The 13,944-nt window shown below is 45.5% G+C and overlaps 1 protein-coding gene across 8 annotated transcripts in view; it reads left to right on the top strand.

Annotated features, from left to right (window-relative positions):
* Positions 1–4,633: 4,633 nt before the first annotated feature.
* Positions 4,634–13,944, top strand: part of UBR4 (ubiquitin protein ligase E3 component n-recognin 4) — a 138,550-nt gene continuing 129,239 nt past the window's right edge. For all 8 annotated transcript variants that reach the window (XM_083750008.1, XM_083750009.1, XM_083750012.1 and 5 more), the window contains exons 1-3: positions 4,634–4,885; positions 13,246–13,343; positions 13,607–13,710. In XM_083750008.1, coding sequence (XP_083606134.1) covers positions 4,725–4,885; positions 13,246–13,343; positions 13,607–13,710 — 363 coding nt within the window. In that variant the 5' untranslated portion in view covers positions 4,634–4,724. The remainder of the gene's footprint in view (positions 4,886–13,245; positions 13,344–13,606; positions 13,711–13,944) is intronic.

Raw genomic sequence — 13,944 nt, forward strand, 5'->3', positions numbered from 1 at the left:
CAACCACGCAGGGATGTCAAACCTTTCGAGCTGCCCCTTCCGGGCCCACCCTGCTCAGAGGATCCATATGGGTATTTCTGTCGATCCATGTGCTGAACAGGACTTGGTAATAAGAAGCAAACATGCTACTTTGGAATGACTTTATTTCTTCCATTAACACAAGCTCCAGATGGATACAGACAGATATAAAATGTTTGGTCAAATTGGCAATAGCCATCTAGAGTACAGATGCTACTTTTAAGGAGAGTCTTTTGGCTGGGATTTGATGTTATCATTGTTATATTGCATTGCTATAAAGGATACATGACTATAACCTTTTGATAGGTCCATACTATTTTGGAGTGTTACTTGTTTAATAACTTTTTTTATTAACCATTGAGAAAAGAAGCAGGAAGACTCAACCTGGGATGGCAGAACCCCTCCAGACAGTCCTGCTTCCTTGTACAGTCTAAGTAACGGTAATAAACGAAAATACATTGGTAGGAGAAAATAACAAAGGCCAACCAGAGAATATTGAGAAGCAAAGCAGCTAGTAAGCCTGATCTTTATTGAACTGTTGCAACAGGATGCCCGCTTCACATGCAGGAGAAGGAGGAGGACCCTGTACCAAGGTGTGCCCGCCCTTATATAGACATTTTAAATTACCCACCCTGGAGTCCAAGACCACCCCCAAAAACATCATACATACATCACAGTAAGGGCGGTCTGCAACAATCTGAGTGTGTTGTTTATCTCCTGTCTGGCAGGTTACCTGTTAATGCTTTCTTGATTGGATACCCTGGGAACCCTGGCCAGTCTTTTGTAATGATAAATACTTAGTTCCTGAGCCAGGCCACAGGCTCACCCTAATCATACACAGACATACCCTTAAGACAGGATTTGGGAAGGAAAAGACAATAGAGAGGCTTTTCCATGTTCCTTGATTTTGCAGAGAAATCATTTGGTCAGTTTGGGAGTCAAAATGGTTTCAGGGCTGTTTTCCTGTGCTGCTTCAGACATGTTGTTTATATATTTATTTACGTGTTTGCTTGGTACATTTATGAACAATATGACCTTAATTTTTTTATTTCATAACCCTCTCCTTCTCTGACAGGTTGAGGTGCTGCTGGAGGCCTTCTACAAGATCACCCAGGGCCCTACAGTGGAGGGCAGAAAAGTGGCCACCTGAGCTTTCTCCACCTTACCATCGCCTGGAGAAAGTGGTTGAGTACCACCTCCAATTTCCTATTGAGTATGGGGTACTCAAACATCTACTGGACTAAGAGATGCTGGGAATCTGTGGGGTACACAAAGGAAGGGATGCAGAGGAGGACAGAGGAAGAACACGTTTAACAAAGCCCAAGGCTTGAGATGTCTGCAGGCAAGTCATGTCTCGTTGGGGCCAAGCTGACCTTATTCTCCCATAGCTGTACTTGGACAGAGCTGCAGCAAATGATCCAGCTGTCCTTCATCCCTGGCTGGAGAGAGCAGGCTTTACTTCAGCCCTGCAGTCCCAGAGCAAGTGCTGACTGAAGCCCCTTTTCCTATTGGCAAGGATGGAGACAAACAAGCACAATCTTCTTATTATCTATTTCATGTATGAATCGCTTCCTATGAAGAGTCTTGTAGGCGTTGATGTAAAGAAAATAAACCTAACCTTTTTCCCTTATGGGGTATCCAAGAGCCCGTATAGAGTCCTTACATGGGTTCCCTACTGGCAGGAGAAAATAACAGGCCAACCAGAGAATATTGAGAAGCAAAGCAGCTAGTAAACCTGATCTTTACTGATCTGTTGCAACAGGGTGCTCCCCTCACATGCAGGAAAGGAGGAGGACCTCGAACAATGGCGCACAAGCCCTTATATAGACATTTTAAATTCCCTGCCCTGGAGCTGAAGATCACACCTCCATACATCATACATACATCACAGAAGGGGTGTAACCCAAGACCACCCCCCACAAACATCCTACCTACATCACAGAAAAGGTGGTCTACAACAGAAATTTGAGTGTTGTTGTTTTTATTGTCTGGCAGGTTTTCTGATAATGCCTTTCTGGGTAGTCTGCCCATTTCTTTGAAATGGTGATTACGATTACCCACTTCCTGAGACAATGGGAAAGTTCCCTCACCCCCTTCCTCCTTGCAGAGAAAGCATTTGGTCAGTTTGGGAGTCAAAATGGTTTCAGAAAGGTCTTCCTGTGCTGCTCCAGACATTGATACATTTAGGAACATTTATTATATATATAAGACCTTCAATTTTTATTACACTGTTGCATAGTACAATAAAAAGAACATTCTGAAATACAGGTCAGTTTCTGAGGTGCTTGTAAGGAGTTCCTTGTTTTGAAGCTCTTCAGGCGCCACGCTTCCTCAGCAAAGGTGTAAACCTCAGGGGGTCTGTGGGGCTCCAATTTCCTGGGGTGGGGACTTATCTGGGCTCCACAGGCCGCAGACACTGCCAGGCAAATAGACAGGCTCACCTGATGGGCTTGGTTGCAACATCGTTTTAGTAAGGGTTCCAATTTGTTTGTGTGAGAGCGTTTTGAAAATTTATAGCCTACCTCAAAGGGGCTATTGCCCCCACAAAGTGCCTTCATTCTGAAATACCACCCACTTTTTTGGAGCGACAGACTGTAAAGCTGTGAGGGTGTCTGACACTAATATAAATACTATCTTGAACATATTTTACAGGGACAATAATCATCTTGTCATAGTTGCGGGGGGCAGCGTCACCATGAAAAACAACAACCAGGAGTCTGTGGGACTTTAAATGACTGTTTTTATTAGGGTGGAAGGTTCTGTAGACCAAAGGCTACTTCCTGACATATCCTGAGGTTTGTAAGGACAACGCTCAGGAAGAGGAGCTGACGGTCATACCACTCCGTAGCTCTGTGAGGGAAAAGGGTCTGCCAATAACTTTCAGCACCCTTAACAAAGGCCTGTACACAGGATTATTTGAGGGAACTTCATGACAATGAGGTATTCAATGTACAGTTGTACCTCGGGTTACATTCGCTTCAGGTTACAGACTCCGCTAACCCAGAAATAGGACCTTGGGTTAAGAACTTTGCTTCAGGATGAGAACAGAAATCGCGCCGCAGCGGCACGGCAGCAGCGGGAGGCCCCATTAGCTAAAGTGGTGCTTCAGGTTAAGAACAGTTTTAGGTTAAGAACGGACCTCCGGATCGAATTAAGTACATAACCAGAGGTACCACTGTATAGTGCAGATGAAACTTCTGCTGTATAATTCCTGGGTTACCTCTAGGGATGGGTGATATATCTATATATCGTCCAAAACCTAAGTCCATTTTGTGATACCGGTCTCTTAATTTCTGACCTGGCATTATAGCATGAATTATGTGTGTGTGTGTGTACTATGCAAAAATCACAATGTGGAAAAAAAAACATGAAGCCTGCCAATTCCTCTACACAGCTCCATCCTTATTTCAGGTGCGATATATTAGTATATCACAATGTTGTTGTGCCTGCAGAAGGTCCCAGCTTCAATCCTTGGCTGCTCAATCCCAGGTTCAATCCTTGGCCGAGGGTTGGGCAAGATCTCTGCCCAATATCCTGCCCAGCCAGTTAGCGTAGACAATACTGAATGACCAAAATTCTGGCTCATAGAATCACAGCTTGATTCAGCACTCCTGCCAACCTAGCAGTCCGAAAGCACGTCGAAGTGCAAGTAGATAAATAGGCACTGCTCCGGCGGGAAGGTAAACGGCGTTTCCGTGCGCTGCTCTGGTTTGCCAGAAGTGGCTTAATCCTGCTGGCCACATGACCCAGAAGCTGTACGCCGGCTCCCTCGGCCAATAAAGCGAGATGAGCACCACAACCCCAGAGTCGGTCACGACTGGACCTAATGGTCCGGGGTCCCTTTACCTTTATGTATTCAATAATTATTAACATTAATATGTAATAAGCACAACCATATTTGCAAGTAAGCAATACAGTTCTATCAGATAATGATCCTTACCCTATGATTCTAGTTACTTTATAGTGTAATGCTATCCATGTCTCCTCAAAAATCATTTCCATTAAGTTCAATTGGTAAGCATTGGAGCCTTTGTCAAGAGCCTTTTCAGAGTCCCATCTTAGGCTTTAAAGGCTGAAAACCTATGCATAATCGGCCAGGAATAAGCTGCACTGCACTCAGCGGGGTTTTACTTGGGGGACAAAAATAGGAACGTGCTGTCAAGTCACTAGTCCGTACGTAAAGCGGTCTTGTACTTAGCGCATGCGCACAACGCCATCGAGAGCGAAACTCGCTGACTCACGCTTCTGCGCATGCGTCCTTCCCAGGCGCCAGGAAAACAAAGAGCTAAGAGAAAGCATGTGAATGACCGCGCCTCCAGTCACTACTGGTATTCGTTCGGTCAACTTGGAAACCATGCTGTGTTAGATTTGCTCCTCAGAAATAGGAGGAGGGATTTGAAGCAGCTCCATTGGCCCGGCAATCTCTATAAACAACCGCCACATACTTTGCTCGCCTGTCAAAAAGCAGAGAACTTCCGTGGGACCTTCTAACAACTCAGCTTCGAAAAGAACGGAAGTTTATTCGAAACACTCCGCAACGCCTATCTCTAAGGCGAAGCTGCGTCTCTAAGCGGGGATTGGTCGTCGCCGCCACCGCCCCGTCGTCACTTCCGTCCTGGCCCGGAAGCGGTCTCCTGGCCTCTTCTTTCCTCGCCTCAGCAACTCAAACGCTTCTGGAACCTGAGCTGAGGAGAGTCGTCGTCAAGATGGCGGCGTCGGGGGGAGGCGGTAGCGCCGGTTCTTCCCCGACGGCAACGGCGGAGCGGGAGCCCGGCTGGGAGGTGGCGGTGCGGCCGCTCCTCTCCGCCTCCTACTCGGCCTTCGAGATGCGGGAGTTGCCGCAGCTGTTGGCCTCCGTCATTGAGAGGTAGGCGGAGCGTGGGGCGTGGGCGGGGCATCGGCCGGTGGTGGGCGTGGTCCGACCAACACCTGTCCCCGCCCCTTTGGCGCTGAGCGGGAGTCATGGCACGTGGAGAGTGACTTGCAATTGTTGCTGCTATAAAATGGGGTTGAAATTTACAGGTCTGGCAACTGACATTTCCATTTCGAGTTATGTCTCCTACCCATTGATATTGATGGACCCAGGTTGGTTGGTCACGTGCATTGAGCTCAGTGGATCAATTCTGAGCAGGCCTGACACTCGACAATTTGATCCTTTTTTGGGGGGGGGAGGAGATATTTATTCTATTGTTATTTTTTTAAATAAATATCTCCCCCCCTCAAAGGATTTATTATATTATTATTTTTTTTTGAGGGACACGGGTGGCGCTGTGGGTTAAACCACAAAGCCTAGGGCTTGCCGATCAGAAGGTCGGCGGTTTGAATCCCCGCGACGGGGTGAGCTCCCGTTGCTCGGTCCCTGCTCCTGCCAACCTAGCAGTTCGAAAGCACATCAAAGTGCAAGTAGATAAATAGGTACCGCTCCGGCGGGAAGGTAAACGGTGTTTCTGTGCGCTGCTCTGGTTCGCCAGAAGCGACATGGTCATGCTGGCCACATGACCCAGAAGCTGTACGCCGACTCCCTTGGCCAATAAAGCGAGATGAGCGCCACAACCCCAGAGTTGGCCACGACTGGACCTAATGGTCAGGGGTCCCTTTACATTTACTTTTTTATATACTGTCCTTCAAGAGACAACAGGATAGCTTACCACATAATACCCAAAATGCAAGAAGTAATAATAATAAAATAGGGGGGAAAGAAAAAAGGCATATGCTAGCATAGAATAAATGCTGATTTACTAGCATATATTATACCTACATTTTTCATTATTGGGTGAGGGGAGAGTCAGTGGGGTGTAGTTGTTAGTGAGTATCTGACTGGGGAGCTGGGAGAGGCAAATTCAGATTATTATTATTATAGCTCATTACCTGCTCTTCACTCTAAGGTCCCATGGGGGGTTAAAACAATTTAATATTAAAACGTATTTAATTCACCCACTTATGCACATGAAGCTTTCAGTGGTTAGCTTCGGCCAGCACCTGTTTTCACTACCTCACAGGATTGTTGTGTGGCTGAAATGGAGATGGGAGACTGAAGAAAGAAACATAGGATTCACAACTGAGTTCCTCACAGGACAGTTGGCATATACCATATTTTTTGCTTTATAAGACTCACTTTTTCCCTCCTAAAAAGTAAGGGGAAATGTGTGTGCATCTTATGGAGTGAATGCAGGCTGCACAGCGATCCCTCTTGTTGTTCTGGCTTCTGAGATTCAGAATATTTTTTTTCTTGTTTTCCTCCTCCAAAAACTAGGTGTGTCTTATGGTCTGGTGTGTCTTATAGAGCAAAAAATACGGTAATTATAAGATATAAGTAAATTTATAATCTATTATTTTGTGGTGCGTGGGGGCTAATTAAATTATGGGAAGGCGATTCCCATCAGCCCCAGCAGTGGTGGTCAAACAATGTGTGAGTTGTAGTTCAACAGCAGCTTTGATGGCTACCTTTCTAGTAAAAAATTGTTTTAATACTTTGCTTTATTGTAGGTATTTTAATGGAGGCCTTTAGTTCTGTAATTCCCATGGTGGTTTTACAAGAAAGCTTGTTATCAGAAAGGTAGCTGTGTTTGTGTTTTGTAGCACCAATTCAGGATTGCCCTTCGTGTCTCATAGGCATGGGCGTAGGTGGGGGGGCAGAGAGGGGCTGTTGCCCCCCCCTAAATAAATAAAAATCAATACAAAAACATACCTAACTGAGGTTCAGCCCATCCCCCAACAAAGGGTCTGCCCCCCCCAACAAAAATCTTGGCTACGCCCATGCTCAGAGGGGTTGTGGTACCTGAAGTTTTTACGCTATAATGATCAACCTTAAAGTGCCTAAGGGGTATTTTTGTTGTTACTTATGATTGCTTCCAACTCAGTTTTATTCCTGTTAGACCCAATGAAGGTACTGGACCGAAGTTAGTCATGTCCATTAATTTCAGTGCGTTCACCCTGAGTAGGACTAACATTAGATATAGCCCTAAGTTTAATATTAAATGTACATTAAAAATTATCTGCCTCCAAAGCACTTGTCAGATTAAAAATGCAGAAACACAACAATAGTAAAATGGTATGCTATGTACAATTTACGTTATTAAAGCAGCTTCAAGAGAGGAACATGAAACTGCTTGGTCAATTTCAGAAGAACAGCAAGACGTTAAAATTTTAAAATTCAATGCTTTAGGGTTTTTTGTTTAAGTCTTGGTTGCTTTCCTAAAATTTGACCACTTGAACCTCTGTCCAGAGGGAAGGGGGGGGGGAATTCAATAATCTGGGTGCTGCTGTTGGATTAGCCTTGTTGTAGATAAATTTACTGTATGTTTTTAGTTTTGTTGCATGTTACATAAAATAGGATACGCTAACAAAAACAGCAGGACTGTAACACAACAGTGCATATCAGTTGGTCAAAGAAGTGTAAGGAGCCCCGTCCAGAGGGTCACACCCTAGACATGTTGGCATTTGTCTGTTTTGAGAGAGAATGGAGTGTGCCTTTGGGGGTGAAGTCAAACTGCTAGAGAATCACAGCACCCACTGTGGCTGCAGAGACCGATAACTCATCAACATCAATCTTTATCACGGTCCAGAGACCCAACAAATCATTACAAAGCAATGCACAATTCATACAGCCTACTCATAACTGCTGCCTCCCATCGTTATTCCTGCTCTGTTTGCAGCACTGAAATGACCTCTCCAGGGCACAAACCTAGGCAATGTATGGAGGTTCCCCCCTCTCGGCTTCACTGATGTGGTCCAAAGGAAAACACAGAAGTACATTTGGCACTAGCTTAGCTGCAGGAGCCTTGCTATTATTGAAAGGGTGCTTTCCATTCATGAACAGTTAATCAACAACTGCAGAACAGAGGGGGACAATCATAATCTTAATAGGAAGTTATTTTACTTTTAATGAGTAGTATATCATAGCTCAGTTGGTAGAGCATGAGATCAAGGTTATGGGTTCTAGCCCCATATTGGGTGAAAGATTCCTGCACTGCAGGGGGTTGGACTACAACGTCCTCATGGTTCCTTCCGATTCTTCAATTCTGTGGTTCAGTGATAATACTGATCCTTCCTGGGATCTAGTGAGATTTAGGGTAGCTGTCACTGTCTTTTTCTGGTAGAGCTGCCATGCAGAAATTCAACCGATACACCCTTCCCTCCAGCTGGGAGGTTTAGGGAGGTTTTAAATGTCACAGTTGTTGATGTTCTGTCTTGTGCAACTGTGAGAAGCATCCCTGCTTCATCAGAATAAAGGTGTCACCTCTGTTCTGATTCGCACAAGAGTTCTGAAAGAATACTGCATTTATGTGAGTGCTACAAAGCCCTGTAAAACTATCACTGACCACAGTCGTTCCCTTTTATGTGTTTCCTACCATGTTTGTTCTTAAAAGCAGCTTTCAGTTGCGCTGCTTTTGTCTCTGCTGTATGGGTGTCATTTTGTGGTGGTTCTGTTTTGCCACTTAAACTGGTTTCTTCCACAATTGCTCGTGACTGCATTAATAGCCTTCTCTTTAAGTCAGAGTGGGGAACCTTGGGTCCTAGGACCAAATGCAGCAGCAACCCACAAGTCCTCTCTCTGGTCTTCAGGACTCCTCCCAGGCCTCTCTTTCTCCTTTTCTGATGATTTTGCCTGGTTGGAATGTGTCCTTGAATTGTGATAATAATGCTTTGTCTTTGCCTGACTGGAGAGAAGTGTCTCTTTTGGTGTAGAAACCTCTGGTATTTGCATGGCTGGAATGCAGTACAGTATACTGCACAAAATTAAGAGTTGCATCCATTGCTTTGCATACTTTGAGCTTTGGTCCTGCCCACCACTGGCATGTAGTCCCTAGGAGGTTCCTGAAAATGAACTTCTACCACTGCTTAAGTAAAGGATTTTCTAGATCAGCTAACAATGATAAAAACAGAGGTGCTTCAATACAATGGATGTGGCATAAACCACATTAGAACAGTAGCAGGAACAAGCTGAGCACCCCCCACCCCGGCAGAAAACAAACTATTCTGAAATGCCCTTCATCTTTCCGTGCATCAGGTTGTTTTCATGCCTCTGTTGTGCAACTGTCTGCTTTGAACCCTCTGTTTTGCAGAATTGCACAAACTTCATCCAGCTCTGTGTGTGCATTAGTGTGTGTTCATGCTTTCAAAGTTCGGGGGAACTGCTGTGGGGCATTAACAAAGCAAACAGCGTGAAGCTCATCGAAGCAGCAGAGAGGGGAAAAAACATGTAAGTGCAAAAGGGTGCTTTGACTCTTTTGGCTGTTTCTCTTTGAGCCTCAACTCCTGAGTTGTTTTGTTGTCCCATCACCTGGATTCTTCAGAACTTCCCAAAACGATTTGAAAAGCGATGGAGTCAGTCTGATGGAACATTCAGAAACTTCCTGTTACAGTTGTAAGAGCTTTGTTGGCCAGTTTTTGTAAGTGTGTGTCAGGTCCATATTATAAGTTGGGACCCTCCTACTCAGTAATGGGTATCTGCTTTGGTTGGCCTGATGGGTGAACTCCATCCATTCTTCTCAGTCACTCTGTGGTTTTTGTTACCATTGGCCATGGTATGTTCCTGAACTTGCTCTGTGAGATTGGTATTGGGGGCACTGTGTTCCAGTGGTCCAGGCCCTGCGTATGGGACTGCGTGTAACTGACATTGGAAAAGCTCTCTTTGGCCCCCTTGCAGTTATTCTGTGGGAAGTAGTAATCTATTGCCAAAGCTGTTTAACATATACATGAAGCTGTTGGGAGCTTTATACACAGGGCTGCCTCTGAAGACGGTTCAGAAACTCCAGCTAGTGCAGAACTGCTCGCCGGGACAAGATGGTTTGCACATATTACACCGATCCTAGCCCAGTTGCACTGGCTACCAGTTAGTTTCAAGCCCAATTCAAAGTGTTGGTTTTGACCTAGGGTGCCTTAAATAGCTCAGGACCTCAGTATCTCAAGGACCGCCTCTCTCCATATGAACCTACCTGGATCTCTGAGCACAATTCAAAGTCTTGGTGTTGACCTTTAAAGCCCTAAACGGCCTCGGCCCAGTATACTTGAAGGAGTGTCTCCACCCCCATCGTTCAGCCTGGACACTGAGATCCAGCTCCGACGGCCTTCTGACAGTTCCCTCACTGTGAGAAGCCAAGTTACAGGGAACCAGGCAGAGGGCCTTCTCCGTAGTGGTCCCCGCCCTGTGGAACGCCCTCCCATCAGATGTCAAAGAGATAAACAACTACCTGACGTTTAGAAGACATCTGAAGGCAGCTGTTGTTTAGGGAAATTTTTAATGACTGATGTTTTAATGTATTTTTAATCTTTGTTGGAAGCCGTCCAGAGTGGCTGGGGAAACCCAGCCAGATGGGTGGGGTATAAATAATAAATTATTATTATTATTATTATTATTATTATTATTATTATCATCATCATCATCATCATCATCATCATCATCATCATCTTCTGAGGCCCTTCTTCATGTGCCTCCTCCTGGAAAAGTGAGCAGTGTTTCCCAAACTTGGGTCTCCAGCTGTTTTTGGACGACAGTTCGCGTCATCCCTAGCTAGCAAGATGAGTGGTCAGGGATGATGGGAATTGTCGTCCAAAAACAGATGGAGATCCAAGCTTAGGGAATACATGTCTGGAGGGTGGCCACACAAGAGCAGCCTTTTCTGTAGTGGCTCCCTGTTTGTGGGATGCTCTCCCCAGGGAGGCTGGCCTGGCTAGATGGATCAGTGAGTCTACCTCAGTCTAAGCAGCTTCCTCTTCTACCAAGTCAGACCATTGGTCCCTTTAACTCAGTATTGTCTATGAAGAGTAGCAGTGGATCTCCAGGGTTTCAAGCCAAGGGTCTTTTCCCAGCCCTTCCTGAAGACACCAGAGATTAAACCTGGGACTTTATGCAGGCAAGGCAAGTGCTCCAATACTGAGCTGTGGTCTCTTCCCATAAAATGTTTTGTTTCCAAGGTTTAAGTCCTCATAGGGTGAGTCCAGGGACATAGAAAGATGCCTTATACAGAGACAGGCCTAGCTCAGTATTCTCTACGCTAACTAGAAGTGACTCCTGGGTTTCAGATGGAAGTCTCTCCCAGCCTTGCCTGGAGTACCTACAGTCCTGCCCCAGAGGCAGCTTTCTGTGGGGAGAGGTAATAGCTTGGTGGTAAATTGAAAGCTTTACAATATCTGCAGGAAGTTCAGTGTTCAATCTCCAGCTTTAAAATTATTTTAATTGCATTGTTTTAACCCAGAGCTTTCCAAACTGTGTGTCGTGACAGGTGTAGGTGTGTCGTGTGAAGGCTCCCCACGCCCCTCCCTGGGCTGGAAAGGGATTACAGTAGTTTAATCTCCAGTTCACTAGTAAAACTGAATTAAAGGTAAAGGGACCCCTGACCATTAGGTCCAGTCGTGGCCGACTCTGGGGTTGTGGCGCTCATCTTGCTTTATTGGCCGAGGGAGCTGGCGTACAGCTTCCGGGTCATGTGGCCTGCATGACTAAGCCGCTTCTGGCGAACCAGAGCAGCACACGGAAACGCTGTTTACCTTCCCGCCGGAGCGGTACCTATTTATCTACTTGCACTTTGATGTGCTTTTGAACTGCTAGGTTGGCAGGAGCAGGGACCGAGCAACGGAAGCTCATCCCGTCACGGGGATTTGAACCGCCGACCTTCTGATTGGCAAGTCTTAGGCTCTGTGGTTTAACCCATAGCGCCACCAAAACTGAATTACTGTGTTACAAAAATGATGCATGTCTAAATTTGTGCTTCACCAACATGAAAAGTTTGGAAAGCTGTTTTAACCTTTCGATGGGCTCTTTTGCAGGGAAGGGTGGGATAGAAATGTATTAAATGGTTCCAAAAAAGGATCAAGGCTAGCAGGGCTGGGGGGGGGGGGTGTGGCGGGGAAACTCTTCTCTCCCTGAGACTGGAGAGCTGATGCCAGCCAGAGCTGGGAGCACTGAGTTAGATGCTCACCTAAGTCCCCTCCAGCTCTCAAAAGGTTAAGTCATAAAAGATTGGGATGGTTAGTGGTGCTGCTGCTGCAGCGTCATCAACTTTGGTGCTACTTTTGAATGTGAAATTCTCTGGATATTTTTACTTGACATGCTGGTGGGATTCCCCCGCTGGGTTAAAATTTTGATGAACGTTAGAGGAACTGCTAGTTTTTGTTTTTATGTTGATGTGATATTTATACTTTTCAGAATGCTCCGTTGTATTTACAGTGTTAGGTTTTTTATGTGTGAATCGATCCAGTCATTACTCTTGTTGCAACAATATATTACCAAAAAAACCCCCCAAACCCTCAATTTTTTTGGAAAGCACATTCTTGCTGATATTTTAAAGAATATTGGGTTGGATTCAGGATAAGTAGATTTGCTAGTAGTTCCACTGTTGAGGGCAGTAATGTTTCTGAATCTTCTTCTTTGGCGATCTCTCATAGCAGAGTAAGATTGTCTTCCATGAACACGGTCTTAACAGTGAGTCTGTAAGTGACTGTGGAGACCAATTCTGGATCCACATGTCTTTCCACAGTGGGGACATAAGTTTTCAGGCGGGAGTTGATGATGGTGGGGGTCTGCTAAGCGTGCCTTCCTCTTAGCACACTTCTCCTTTTCGTCCTGAGTTCGAGCGTCTTCATAGTCCATGACACTTTGGGTAAAGGCTGTCCTCCAGTTGGAGTGCTCGCAGGCCAGTGTTCCCCAGTTGTCAGTGTTTATCCTACATTTTTAAAGATTTGCCTTGAGAGAGTCTTTAAACTCTCTTGTTGAACACCAGCATTACACTTTCCATTTTTAAGTTTGGGATAGAGCTATTCCTGGTCATCCAAACAACATGACCAGTCCAACGAAGTTGATGTTGAAAAATAATTGCTTCGACACTGGTGATCATTGCTTCTTCCAGTACACTGGCATTAGTTTACCTGTCTTCCCAAGTGATGTGTAACATTTTTTGGAGACACCGGAAAATTTCTGAATACCAGACACCGAGCTGGTTTCTGAATACCAGTTGCTGGAAACCACAGGAGGGGAGACAGTGCACTTGTGCTCGGATCCTGTTTCAAGTTTCCCTTTGGGGCATCTGTTTGGCCATAGTGAGAACAAGCTGCTCGACTAGATGGACCACTGTCCTGACCCAGCAGGCTCTTCATACGTCCTTATGGATACAACCTGTAATCTTTAACATACTGTATGCATATGGTCAAAGTGCAGGGCAGTCCCCGAGAGCATAGAAATAACTGCTTCATAATCCGCTCTCTTTTGTCTTCTTTCTCTCTTTGCAGTGAGTCTGAAATCTTGCACCATGACAAACAGTATGAACCTTTCTACTCGTCTTTTGTCGCCCTTGCGACGCACTACATCACCACAGTGTGTGGACTGGGTGAGTGTCCAGAGTGTGAGTTTTGACGTTCTGCTTGAGCCATCATGCCTTCTCTCCTTGTTCTTACCAACAGATGTCTCTTTCCCTTGATGGTTTGTAATTTATAAGGCAAACAGGGGGCTAGACAGGGAAGGGGAGGTTTGCAAACCAGAAATGAACTTCCAAGGAGGGGAGACAGATCAACAAATGGTAAATAGGTTTCTGAGGTTTCTTTGTAGGGAACTAACACCTCTTTGAATGATCTGACACCTTTGGCTTTTTAGTACCTAGAAATCAGCTGCAATCTGTGGCAGCTGCCTGCAAAGTCCTGATTGAATTTTCCCTGCTGCGACTTGAAAACCCAGATGAGGCTTGTGCCGTTTCACAGGTGAGAGGAGAAGCCTTTTTCATAGTGTATGAGAATGTGTGTATGTGTGGGTATAGTTTAATAATAGAGCCTATGCTATGCATCCAGAAGTTTCCAAGGCTTGACTTAAACCAGGGATGCAGAGCCTCTATGCTCCCTTGCCTGCCCTGAATGTTGCTGGACTCCCAGCTCCCATCATCCTCAACTGGTAAATAGTCAGGGATGGTGAGAGTTGCAGTCCAAAGCACCTGGAGG

Source organism: Podarcis gaigeae (genome assembly GCF_964106915.1).
Source record: "Podarcis gaigeae genome assembly, chromosome: 8".
NCBI classification, from domain to species: Eukaryota; Metazoa; Chordata; class Lepidosauria; order Squamata; family Lacertidae; genus Podarcis; species Podarcis gaigeae.